This window comes from Gekko japonicus, unplaced genomic scaffold (assembly GCF_001447785.1).
Source record: "Gekko japonicus isolate JY-2015 unplaced genomic scaffold, Gekko_japonicus_V1.1 scaffold2604, whole genome shotgun sequence".
In the NCBI taxonomy this organism is placed as follows: Eukaryota; Metazoa; Chordata; class Lepidosauria; order Squamata; family Gekkonidae; genus Gekko; species Gekko japonicus.
In genome coordinates this window covers 28,573-41,703 of record NW_015177095.1, presented here as the reverse complement: position 1 = coordinate 41,703, position 13,131 = coordinate 28,573, and the positions used below count along the sequence as shown (strand labels likewise).

At 46.8% G+C, this 13,131-nt stretch overlaps 1 protein-coding gene across 1 annotated transcript in view; it reads left to right on the top strand.

Annotated features, from left to right (window-relative positions):
• VPS13D (vacuolar protein sorting 13 homolog D (S. cerevisiae)) overlaps positions 1 to 13,131 on the top strand; it is a 77,117-nt gene that overhangs the window by 35,735 nt on the left and 28,251 nt on the right. The window contains exons 21-29 of the mRNA XM_015428281.1: positions 876 to 966; positions 1,827 to 1,953; positions 2,633 to 2,813; positions 4,197 to 4,379; positions 7,097 to 7,319; positions 7,768 to 7,978; positions 9,175 to 9,346; positions 11,016 to 11,122; positions 12,769 to 12,978. Of these exons, the coding sequence (XP_015283767.1) occupies positions 876 to 966; positions 1,827 to 1,953; positions 2,633 to 2,813; positions 4,197 to 4,379; positions 7,097 to 7,319; positions 7,768 to 7,978; positions 9,175 to 9,346; positions 11,016 to 11,122; positions 12,769 to 12,978 (1,505 nt within the window). The remainder of the gene's footprint in view (positions 1 to 875; positions 967 to 1,826; positions 1,954 to 2,632; positions 2,814 to 4,196; positions 4,380 to 7,096; positions 7,320 to 7,767; positions 7,979 to 9,174; positions 9,347 to 11,015; positions 11,123 to 12,768; positions 12,979 to 13,131) is intronic.

The window sequence follows — 13,131 nt, the reverse complement described above, 5'->3', positions numbered from 1 at the left end:
GGCTCTCCAGGGTCTCAGGCAGAGGTCTTTTGCGTCATTCCCCCCCCCCCTTTTTGCTGTCAAGTCACAGCAGACTTATGGCCACCCGTGGGGTTTTCAAGGCAAGAGACATTCAGAGTTGGTTTGCCATTGCCTGCCTCCACATCATGACTCTGGTATTCCTTGGAGGTCTCCCATCCAAATCCTAACCAGGGCCTTGCCCAGCTTAGCTTCTGAGATCTGACAAGATCGGGGTAGCCGTTCTATCCATGTGAGGGCTTATAATAGATAATACCTATTACCTGTGGGGGGTTTTTAACTGAGATGCCAGGGATTGAATCTGGGACCTTCTGCATGCCAAGCAGATTTTCTGCCGTAGCCCCTCCTGGAATTGAGACTTGTGTCCTTACCAGACAAGGTCAGTGACTGGACTGATCTGTGTCTAGGTATCAGCTTGGCATTTTGTAGCAAATGCCACACTACAGATCTCTCCCTTTTGCAGCTGTATCCCGCTGCATCTTTCTAATCTGCCTGCCCTTCGTATCCTGATCTCATATGGATGACGTTGTTTTTTTTAACTACATTGAATTGAACTGAAGAGCAAGGGTGATATATTTGTTATTCTTTGTGGAGTCACACTGTTTTGTGCACGGTGCCAGTCAACGTTCCCTCTAAGCTGTGGAGTCTTGTGAGCAAAAATTCTACTTTGTGAGCTGCTTGCATTAAAGTTGTGAGCGAGCGATTTGGCTGCTGCATAACTTAGTTTGCTCTGGAGCCCTCCTTCCTGAGCGAAGACCAGAATGTGTGAGCCAGAGGCTAAAGAACTGTGAACTAGCTCACACTAACTCAGCTTAGAGGGAACACTGGTGCCAATCCCATCCTTTCTGCCAAACTAGGTCCATTCCCTGTCCTTGGTTCTGAATAAGGCGACCACAGAGCTTGCTAAAGCGAACGTCTCCAAGCTTGCCACCCACGTGGAGATAATCGGTAAGTCTGAGCTATCTTTACCTTTCTAAGGAGAGGGGTGACTGTAGCAACGATACATCACATTGGAATGGTTTTGGTACTACGAAATCCCTCCTTGCCTTTGAACTTGTTTCCATTTGCCACACAAGTCCTTTAAGCAGCACGTTCAAGTAGGTTTCAGGTAGGTGCTGACTTCTGGGTTTAAAAAAAAATTAGATCATACCGGCTTGATCCTTTTAAATGCTTATTGCCGCAAGTGTCTCCTTTTGAAAACTGGCTTAAATAAAACCTGACATTAAATTGACGTGGTTTGTGTGAGGCTGCCGAACAGAAAACCCAAGAGATCTGAGCCACTTAACATGCAAATAGATATGCCTGGAGGCACAGGTCTCCAAATTCTTATCTTGTACAAAGATGCAATGGAGCTGCGGTGGCTCAAGTGGTTAAGACGCTGAACTGCAGGCTCTGGAAGGTCGGTAGTTCAGCAGTTCGAGACCCGGGTACCGCATGATGGAGTGAGCTTCCGTCTGTGGCCCCAGCCCCTGCCAACTTAGCAGTTCAAAAGCAAGAAATTGCAAGTAGATAAATAGGTACTGCTTCGGTGGGAAGGTAACAGCATTCCATGCGCCTTGGTGTTTAGTCATGCCGGCCACATGACCACGGAAACGTCTTCGGACAGCGCTGGCTCTTCGGCTTTGAAATGGAGATGAGCACCGCACCCCTAGAGTCAGATTCGACTGGCTTTCGAGCAAGGGAGCCTTTACCTTTACCTTTTTACAAAGATGCAGGTGCCCCCTCGCCGCCCTGAATTAACTTTTAAATCTGTTTGGGAGCAATACTCCTTCAGTGATGTCAGACTGGTGTTCTTTCTGTTTGCGCAGAAGGTGACTTGGCCCTTCAGGGAAGCATCGGGAGCTTATCTTTAAGTGACCTCACCTCACATGGGGAGCTTTACCGAGAACGCTTTACTACCAGTGGTGAAGAGGCACTCACCTTTCAGATCCACAAGTAGGTGCTGGAGGTTTTTCTTGTTTCAAAAGGGATTCTGCAGGGCACCAAAAGATTATTTCCCCCCCCCGGCTTTACAACTGGCCCCGTATAACATCTGGACTCTCCTCACCTTTCAGGAACATCTTTTCCTTAACCATTGGTATGATATTTATAAAAGATCTGTTGGTATTCAGGGAGAAATGTATGCTATGATAACATTACATTCATCAGTCCTTGCTCAAATGTATGCGTTTTGTTTCCTGCCTGTGGGGTCTCCATTGCGTGGGTTAACCTGCGCCCTCCTTGGGGTAAGGGGCTAGATGCCAGGATTGTAGTCCTGACATCCAGTCTTCCACACCCCGTTCTTCTGTGATTCATAATATATTTGCTTCAAATTGCAATCTCACCCAATTCTGCTCCTCAGTCTGAATGCCATCCCCCTCCTTACTACAGTCCCCATGCCCCATGAGCTTTTGTCCAGTGCAGTTCCCACGATCTTCCTCATAGGCTTTTTTTTGGGGGGGGGGTCAGAAGAAAGCCCCCTTCTGCCTTTCCCGCTGGCAGAAAAGGTAGATGAATCAGCAGCATCGGTGTCCCAACAGACTCCTAATACTGGGCTCATCTGGAAGAACCAGCTGTCCACAGCAGGTTCAAACAATATCACATAGAGCTTCCTGAACGTCTCCTTCTTTGCCAGGTATGGCCGGCCCGATCCCCTGCTGCAGAGAGATTGTGACATACGTGTGAGCCTGCGGATGGCCTCAGTGCAGTACGTTCACACCCAGCGCTTCCAAGCGGAGGTGGTGTCTTTCATCCAGCATTTCACTCAGCTCCAGGACGTCTTGGGGCGCCAGAGAGCAGCGATTGAAGGGCAGACGGTATGCTTCCGTGACTCTCTTTTGCCGCACAGGGGTGTTGCTAACTTTTGAAAGTGTGGGTGGAGTCTTCTAGCTGTTGGGAGAAAGCCTCACGGTCGTTACATTGCAAAAACAAACAAATAAATGGCTGCAAGACATACAATAATTGTTTGTTACCCATCTCAAGCCTATGGATTTCTTTTGATTTATAATTGTTATTATTTATTTATCATTTGAATTTATAATTTATAAACTACCCTCCCCTAAGTACACAAGGTAGAAGTCAGACTGAAAACGTTCATAAATAATAAGACACTTTAAATGATACATTAATAATCAATAGATAAAACAGTCTCCGGTCACGCAACTTTCCAGTTGTGTGTCTGCCTCCCGGGGACGTAGAGAAGTGGGGAAAATGGAAGGAAAGGGGGAGTGCCAATGAGATGGTATCCATTGCTGTCCTCCGCCAAAATCCTGACGGAACTTCTCTGCCTTGCAAGCCCTGAAGAACTGCATTAAGTCCCGCAGGGCGTGGATGTTACCTGGCAGAGAGTTCCACCAGCCAGGGCAGAAAAGGCCCTGGCTCTGGTTGAGGACAGCCGGGTGTCTTTTGGGCTGGGGGGGTCACCAGTAGATTGTTCACTGCAGAGTGTAACACTCTTCAGGGGACATACCAGAGGAGACGGCCCCGAAAGTACGTGGATCCCTGACCACTCATAGTCTTAAAGGTCAACACCAAAACCTTGAACCTGACTCGGTACTCCACTGGAACCCAGTGCCGCTGTCGCAGCACAGGTTGAATATGTGCAATCCGCGGCACTCAGGTCAGGACCCGTGCCACATTCTGGACCAGTGGGAGTTTCTGGATCAGTCTCAAGAGTATACTAATTTATACTCCGCCTTTCCTCCCAGGGCGAACCCAAAGCAGCTTACAGCACCCCTCCGTTGTATCCTCACAACAACCCTGTGAGGTAGGATAGGCTGAGAGCGTGTGACTGGCCCAGGTCACCCAGCAGGCTTCCATGGCAGAGGGGGGTCGGGGGTCGAACCTGGGTCTCCCAGTTCCTAATCCAGGACTCTAACCAGTGCACCGTCCTGGCTCTTAGCTCGGGGTGAGTGTATCAGTTTTAATGACATAGCTGATTCGCAGCCTTGCGGGAGAAGATGGAACCATCGCCATATTCAGGCACCATGGCAAACCCCTCTCCTGCGTGTGGGAAGCTTGCATGTCGCGGGTATCCAGAGTTCGTCCTTGACTTTAATTCCCTGAGGGGCGGAGGCGTGAAGCGTGAGAGCCGAGCGACAAGCTGGGCTTGTGCACGGTTTTACTTGACCCCATCGAAGGGGCTCTTGTAGCTCATGGCACCGCTCAGGGTTCCCGAGACGGCTCCTGCTTGCCCCTAGGTAAGAGACCAGGCCCAGCGTGCCTCCAGAGTGCTGCTGGACATCGAAGCCGGCGCTCCTGTCCTCCTGATCCCCGAAAGCTCCAGATCCAACCACCTGATCGTGGCCAATCTTGGCAAGCTGAGAGTCAAGAACAAGTTCCTGTTTGCCGGCGCCGCGGGTACCTTCTCCCTGAAAGACAAGGTAAGGCTCTTTATTCCTCTCGTTTGCTTGCCCGATTGCTAGGTTTTGCCGCTGAATTGAGCAGGTGCTAAAGATTTGACGTGTAGTCCCTTAACGTTGGTTGTAATATTTCTGTTCCTTCCTTTCTTGAGGATTTGATTTTGCAAGGCGGCGCGTACAAGGACCCTATTTTATGTGAGGTATTTCAGAAATCCTTGTGGAGACTCCCCCCCCCCCCCCCCTCCCTGAAAAGAAAAACGCCAAACTTGTGGAATTCAGCCCTTGTCCAAATCTCATTCGACGTTTGGGTATCCAAAAGGAGCTGTTCGTATTTCCTCGATCCATTGCAGAATTCCAGAAGGGTTGGTGTGGAATGGAGTTTGCTGTGTCCCTGCAACTGTGTCCGTTCACCTCTTCAGGGAATAAATGGTTGGATAAAGGATCTGGTTTTCCATAGAAGTGCATGAGTTTCTGCTTGCAGTTCAATTTTATAAAGAAATAAAATATTTGACAGTATTAGGGGCATGTACCCAGAGGGTGGGTAGAACAGAGTACTCTTTCTTGTCAGTTTTCTGCATATTATCTAAACACTTCTCTCTTTTTTTGCTTAATGTTCACTGAGATATTTTGCTTAGAGATTTATACCCCACTTTTCTCCCCAGTAGGGACACAAAGTGGCTTCAAGGGTCTTTCTCCCCTCCTCAGTTTTTATCCTCACAACAACAACCCTGTGAGGTAGGTTAGACAGGGAGAGAGAACGACTGGTCCCCTAGAAACCTTCCATTGTCGTGTGAGGATCTGAACTCGGGTCTCCCTAGGCTGATGCTTGAACCACCACACCATGGTGGCTCGATGATACTGTGAAATGTTCCATGCGGCTAAGAATACCACTGTGGAAGTGGCAGCTGCCCTTTGGGTCCTTTCCTTATGCGGTCATGAGTTGGCAATGAATGGGGGTGGGGGGGGGTGTCGGCTAGCCCTGTCAAAACTTGGGGAAGACCTACCAGCACAGTAAAATCAGCTAGTGCCCTGCCAGGTGTGAGTGGCTACGGACAGGAAGAATTGGCCCTACTTAGCTCAGCTGCCTTACAACACTGTTAAAGTAGTTCCTATTTCATTTATTCTTGTTATTTTAAAAACAATCTTCTTTAAAACCACAACCGAAGGCTATCCCTGGTGTTCCGGGATAGAAGCCAAAGAGAAGTCTTACGTGAAGCACTGAGGTTTATGCAAACCTTGATGCTGAAAAAGAAAGATCTGTAATTTACTCTGCTTGTGTGTGTGTGTGTGTATATGGCATCATCACAGACTCTTGGGGTCTTTATTAAATTGTTTAGTGGAATTTTAATGTTTTATATGTTTTATGGCACTATGCACCTCTGTACATTGCCCAGAGCCCAATGATGTACTTAGGGCGATGAACAAATTTAATTAATAACGATATATTATATTGGTTCTCAATACAAGTACATTCGGGAACGAGCTTAACAATCTAACCTGCTGCTGATTAAAGCTTGTTTGTCGTGATGTTAGAACAGGAGTCCAGTGGCACTTTAAAGCGTAACCTCGCTTTGTCAGTTTCAGGTGGGCCGCTGCCGTATTGGTCTGTAGTAAAAGAGCAGGGCTCAAGACCAGCAGCAACTTAAAAGACCAACCAGATTTCCAGGGTATAAGCTTTCAAAGTCAAAGCTCTCTCCATCCGTTACCACTGACAAAAGGAGCTTTGACTCTCAAAAGCCCCGGACCTCTGTCTTTATTCCACTGCTACACAGTGACATAGCTACCTATCTGGGCTTAGTGTCACGATTTAAGAAATGAGCTGGCCAATGCTTGACCGATCCATCCACCAATCAAGTATTTTTAAAAAAAACAACTGGTCACATGGCCAGCCCTAGTGGCATATCTCCTTATATCCTCCCCTTGCTCAGGCACCGGAGGAGCTGGACAGTCCAGCCCTTCTGGGTCTCCCGATGCACAGTTCAGCATCATGGGGGTGAGTGGGCAACATGACGGGAATCTCACAGCTTTTCAAGAAGATGGTTCCGTAACATGTTCTTGCAACTAGAGAGAAGGTTCTTATTGTATTTAGCCATAGGCCATTACGAACCGCAAACAGGGAAGAATGCAATAAAACATAGAAAATTGTATAAAATGAAAAAACAGTCTAAAACATTGTAAATCCATAAAACCGAGGTTATAAACAGTTAATTAATTCACAGCATACCCACTAAAATCAGTATTAGCTAGTTCCCCTAGGAACAGCGTTGGCCCGTATTTTCCTTGCAGCCCAGGCAAATAAAGCCATTCTGTTGGATACATCGGCGTTGGCATCGGCTAGCAAAAATATAATCTTCTCTGGGACTGAATAAAAGCTTAAAACTGATAAAATACCAGATAAAAATTTTGACCTAGGTTGGGAATACAATGGACAATCAAAAATGTAATGGCAGAGATCCTCAATATCAGGAGAGCCACAAATACATAAACGCTGTGCCTTGGGTGTTCTACTATAGCAGCCGACCAATACGGCCGTAGGATTCTTGCAACTAGAGCCAGGGCTATCTCTCTCCTCCTGTTTAACCAGCATTCACTATTAAGTTGTTCGGGTCCAGCTGGATCCAGTTACTTAAAATAAATTGTCTAGCCATTTCTCTCAGTGGCATTTTTTTCTCTAGGGAATGTTACGGAACGGCTGTTCCTCAATTCTGGGGCCGTTGGCCTTTTTGGTTTCTTTCTAGCAAGATTCTGCTCAGTTTTCTTCACCCCTGGGAACGCCGAAACACAGCATGAAGAAAACATCAAGTACGGATGAGTCCAAGGCGGCAGCGTCGAGTCCTTCTGAAGGGTTGTTCATGAAACCGTCATCTTCCGGACCCAATCTGAGACTGAAAAGTGACGCCACGGCGAGTGTTTTAACCAAGCCTGCTAAGCCATCCTCTTTGGTAGCCCCAGACAGTTCGGGTAAGTTGGAAGGGGTTGGGGCCCAGTGGTCACATTTCTCTCTTCCCCTAGTTTTGGTGGTCCTGATCCGATTAAATGCCAGTGATGTGGCACACTGGGCCCTTCCGTGTGTGTAAACCGTGCCCTCAAGTCGCAGCCAACTCATGTCAACCTTCATGGGGTTTCGAAGGCAAGAGATGTTTAGAGGTTGTTTGCGACTACCTGCCCCTGCTTTACAGCCCTTGGACTTCCTTGGTGGTCTCCCATCCAAGTATTAACCAGGGCCGATCTGCTTAGCTTCCAAGCTCTGACAAGATTGGGCTAGTGTGAGCTATTAAGGCTGCTACCAAGCCAGGATAGTGTGGCAGCTGTCCTTTACACAGTAGGAACACACGCTTTAGTGGAGCATTTTTTCCCCTCGTAGAGTTTTGTTGGGGAAGAATAACGATTCTGGATTAATCTCTTGCAGAGGAACATGTCTGCCTGTTAGACTGCATTGTGGTTGATCTGCAGGATATGGATATTTTTGCGGCTGAACGATTCCCCAGAGAATATTCAAAGGCCCCAGAGGAAACCAGAGTGGATATGACCTTCCCTTCCTGTGTTGTCCGGCAGACGGGCAGAAGCCTCTTGGCTGAACCGTTCCGACTGAAGCTGCAAGTGGGAAGAAACTTGGACAAGTAGGTTGTGCGGCTTGATGTCACTTCACGTGAATGCTGGTTTTCCCCTCCACTTTTAGCTGGAAGGTCTTTCTTTCCAGTTTGTTTATGTAGTGGTCCATTGTCCTTTCATTAGGAACGTGTAACGTAATGTCCTGCCTGGGAGAGGCCCTCCTGACTGTCCTCTCGATTAAAGAGCTTGCCGAAAGAGGGCCTTTGTACACGAAAGAGGGCTTTTTGGGTGGCAGCCCCATGGTTATGAAACAACCTCCCCAGGGAGGTGCACCTGCCCCCCCCCCAAGGAGGCAGCTGAAGACAGTTTTATTCAGGATGGCATTAGATTTTTTTTTTAGTTATTAAAATACCTGCTCAAATGCAATACAATACAGTAGGCAAATTCAAAAATAAAGAACATCCTCTTGCAGTATAAAGTATTTCACCGTGCCCTACAACAATAAAATCTCATCATATACATATTTGACCTCTGATATACTAACTATCCTTAATTGTGACATCAAGCAGATGTATCCATAAGGCACCTGACTTACAATTTCAACTGTATAGTCTTAATAGGCATACTATTTTCCTAACTGTTGTTGACTGACTTGTTTCACCCATATGTTAAAAGCTTAAATTTGACTTCTTTCAAGTTTCCCCTGTCAAGCTTGTCAACGTCTAGCTTATCTAATATCGGGTCCCATTTGTCTAATGGGTTTAAAAGTTCACTATCATCAACCTCCCTGTTAGTAATCATCGAAATTTTTTCTAATAAGTAGAAATCCCAGGTTTTACGTAACCACTGCTGTAGTGTGGGGGGAGTTTGGGCTTTCCAGGATTTCCAAATATGTATATCACTTTCCAAATATGTATATCACTACTTTAGCTGCTATTATTAGCAAATTGTTCAGCTGCCTTCTTTTAACAGGTGGATTAGTTTAGTTTTGTTGGTAGCTGTAAATTGTGGGTTTAATTTGTGGCTTTTAATGTATTTTACCAATTTTTATGCTTTTTCTTCTGCTTATATTGTAAGCTGCTTTGACTTCCTTACGGTAGAAAAGTGACTAATAAATGCTTTCAGTAGAATGATAAAAACAATAGTTTTTGTAAAGGTGTCTGCCAAACTATTATTCTTTAGGCAACTTGCTCATGTTGTGATTCAGAAAGTCTGTTTTTAATGTTGTTGTGGTTTCTGGACCTTTTTTCTCTCTCTCTTGCAGAGAGATAAGCCACTCAGTTCCTGACGTATCCATTCATGGCAACCTGTCATCGGTCCATTGTTCTCTGGATCTCAGTAAATATAAACTGATCCGAGGACTCCTCGAGAATAATCTGGGGGAACCGATAGAGGAGTTCATGCGGCCGTATGACTTACAAGACCCAAGAATACACGTGAGGACAATGCGGTTTTCCGGATGAAAGTCGGCTCTGGGATAATCAGAGTTAGTTAATGTTGTGTTAAGGTTATGGCTGCGGTATATAACCGGTTAATAGGTGAGAGTTACTGATGGCATAGAATCATGGAATCACAGAGTTGGAAGGGGCCAGACAGGCCATCTAGCCCGACCCCCCTGCTCAATCCAGGATCAGCCTAGAGCATCCCTGACAAGTGTTTGTCCAGCTGCTGCTTAAAGACTGTCAGTGGGGGGGAGCTCACCACCTCCCAAGGCAGCTGATTCCACGTACAACTCTTACTGTAAAAAAGGTTTTCCTAATATCCAGCTGGTACCTCCCCGCCCTTAATTTAAACCCATTATTGCGAGACCTATCCTCTGCTGCCAACAGGAGCAGCTCCCTGCCCTCCTCTAAGTGAAAGCCCTTCAGATACTTCAAGAGAGCAATCTTGTCCCCCCTCAACCTCCTCTTCTCCAGACTGAACATTCCCAGGTCCCTCAGCCTTTCCTCCTAGGGCTTGGCCTCCAGGCTCCCGATCGTCCTCATCACTCTCCCCTGCCCCCGCTCCATTCTGTCCACATCCTTTTTGAAGTGAGGTTGGAGTGGCAGACTAGGAGAGTCTGTGAGGTCTGGGTTCCAGTTCCTGCTCTGCTGTGAGGCTCATTGGGAGACCTTGTGCCCCTCACCTACCACAGAGGACAGTGGAATGAAAATCAGGAAGAGAGAACCACGTATGCCGCTCTGAGGTCCTTGGCGGAAGGGAAGGGATAAAAATATATCAGATTAATCTGTTACAAGTTCTTTAGTTGAATGAAAAGGCGTCCTCAATTAATCCGTAGGCCTCTATTAAAAAAGTTATCTCAATGCAAGATCTTGCAAAATCAGTTGCTTGCAAAATCAGTTGTTGGCATCCTGTGCTGTAGAGGCATTCCCCCTTCTTCCAAATCTAAGCTTGCATGCAGCACACGCATGGATTGTCTGATAACAAGTAAAAGACTACTTTTTAGCTTCAATGGTATTTTCATTTGAATGCCATTTAGAGCTAGCACAGTGTGGTAAGAGTGTCTGACTGGATCTGGAAAACCTGGGTTCAAATTGCCACCCGTGCCATGGAAGCTCGCTGGATGACCTTGGGCCAGTCACACGCTCTCAGCCTAACCTACCTTGCAGGGTCATTGTGAGGATAAAATGGAGGAGAAGGATGTAAGCTGCTTTGGGCCCTCATTGGGGAGAAAGGTGGGATATAAATAAAGTAAGTAAATCCTTTTGCATTGTGAGAGTTTAGGATCGCCCTGTAACTTTAACGGGCTAATGTTAAGATAGCTAAGACACAAGATTTAGGATAAATGACAACGAGGGTAAAGGACAGCAAATGTTGATGACAGGTAAAAATTCATGAAGAGGCGTTGAAAGTGACTTTACGTGACCGTATCGATTATGAATTCTGGTGGACTAAAAGGGATTGTGTTTTATGATTGGGATTCCTTTTTTTTTTTTAAAGGAGGAACCCATTGGGTTCTAAAAAGGGGGGGGGGAACTCTTGGACACTAGATTGTGTTTGCTCCAACTTCGGGGTGGAAACACTTGGTGTGATGTCTGCCTTGTCTAATGCTTAGAGGTGAAACCAGCACCTTTCTCTGTAACGTTTATTCCTTCGTCTTTATAGACTGTGTTGAGTGGAGAAGTGTACACCTGCGTGTCTTTCCTTATCGACATGGTCAACGTTAGTCTGGAATTGACGAACCCCCAAGGGAAGGATGGCTCGCTCGCCAGGTATGTCGGTCGGTTTGGTTTTGCTCTGCAATTGATTTTTATGGCCACACGTCCTTAAAGGTGGTGCTTTACCGATGGCAGCCCAAGAGTGCCAGCTGGTTTCTTCGGCATTGTTTTGACACCAGAACCTGCGGGCAGTTTCAGAGCAAGAGGCAAGCCCCATGTTCTGTTTCGGTTCAGGTGAGACCCAGGCCGCTTGACATCTTACTGCCAAGTCTGGGGAAGAAACGTTGCTCTTTCTGACATTCTGAGTCTAGCCTGGGTACCACTTGAGAATGACTATGGGTAAAGGCCAGCATTAACAGTATTTTTACTGATGTAAGTAAGGCAGCTGCCCTGGCCTGGATGGCCGAAGCTGGCCTGATCCTGTTGGATCTCAGGAGCTAATTTAGGGGACGGCCCTGGTTGGTACTTGGCCGGGAGGCCAGCCAGGAAGGGCGAGGTTGCATGTGCCCAAATCTAAACACCAAAAATCAGTGATTTAATAAATGATGTAGATATGACACACATAGTACTCAGAACAAATTTCCCTATGACACAACAGAGGGGAGAACCTGTCCCTCTCATGAAAATGGCATAGTGGGAAAATGCTTCAGAATTTTTTTTTAATTTATTTAACTTTCGATTTCCTTTACCGCCCTAACCCCTTGGTAGGGGGTCTCTGGGCGGTTTACAGAGTGGGGTGCTAAGCACACATTTGTTCCCTAACTTGGGGCACATTGTATTTGGGGATGGGGCTGCCTACCGGCACCCTGGTGGAGGCGGTCCTGGCTCGGCTCTCTTCCCGGTGGTTCGTTAGGCTGGTTGTTCCTCCTCTGGCGCTCAAGCGGGCTGGCGCATGATGCGGCCTCTTCCGGCCTCGGCCACGTCCTTCTGGCTCCGCCGCGCCTGTTGATGACCTCATCGCGCGGCTCTGCCTCGTCGACGACAGCCGCCCGATGTTACTGCTGGCCACCACGAATCGCTCCTCCGGCCTCGCTGCTGCTGCCGCCGCTGGGAGGAAGGTTCCAAGAAATGATTGATTCTCCATTGGGAACCACTGAGGGTTGCTGTATCTGAATATACTTTGTGGGTGTCTACGTGTATCTTTGAAATGTTGAATCCAGCATGATCCTTGAAAAAATTATTGAAACGGATTTATAACCAGGGGTCTGTCGAGTCAGCCGGCAGAGACATTACCACATCCTTACAGTTCAAGGACGTTTTTGAATTTATTATTACAAATTGTTTTTGGAAAAACTCCACCAGTGAATTTCTACCTGTGATTAACTTTACCTGTGACTGTCTTCCTGTCCATTTGTTGTGTCATAGTTAAATTTGTTCTGAGTACTATATATATATCATATCTATATAATTTACTAAAGCATTGGTTTTTGGTGTTTAAATTTGGGCACACACATTTTTTTAATCTTGTTTACATCTATTGCTGTGCCACTGCCTTTCATCTTGTATGCTGTGTAGAGGCAGGCAGTGGCACACCACCTCCGTGCAACTCTTACCTTGAAAACACCACGAGGGATCACCATAAGTCAGCGGCAACCTAAAGTCACTTTCTAGCAGCGGTTAAGACAGTTATTTGAGAGCAATGGGAAGAGTTTTATGTTCAAGAAGGGTTTCGGAGGGTTTTTTTGCTTGAAACTTCTTAGGTTTGACTTCAAGAAGTCCAAATTGCTCTTTGAGAGTTTCTCCAATCAAACCAAATCCATAAACCTGGTCTCACATTCCATGATGGCATTTGACACGCGATACGCCGGGAAGAGGGCATCTTTGGGAATGCTGAACGTGTTCAACTGCATCTTCCAGTCGTCCAAGAACACCAGCACCCAAGGAGCGATACAGATCGAGCTTCATTATAGGTAGGAGACGTCTCACGAACACACACGAACCCATGAAACGACCGTGTACTAAATCGGACCCTCGGTCCGGCAAAGTCAGTATCGTCTGCTCAGACTGGCAGAGGCTCTCCCAGGGTTTCAGGCAGAGAAAGGTCTTTCACATCACCTACTGCC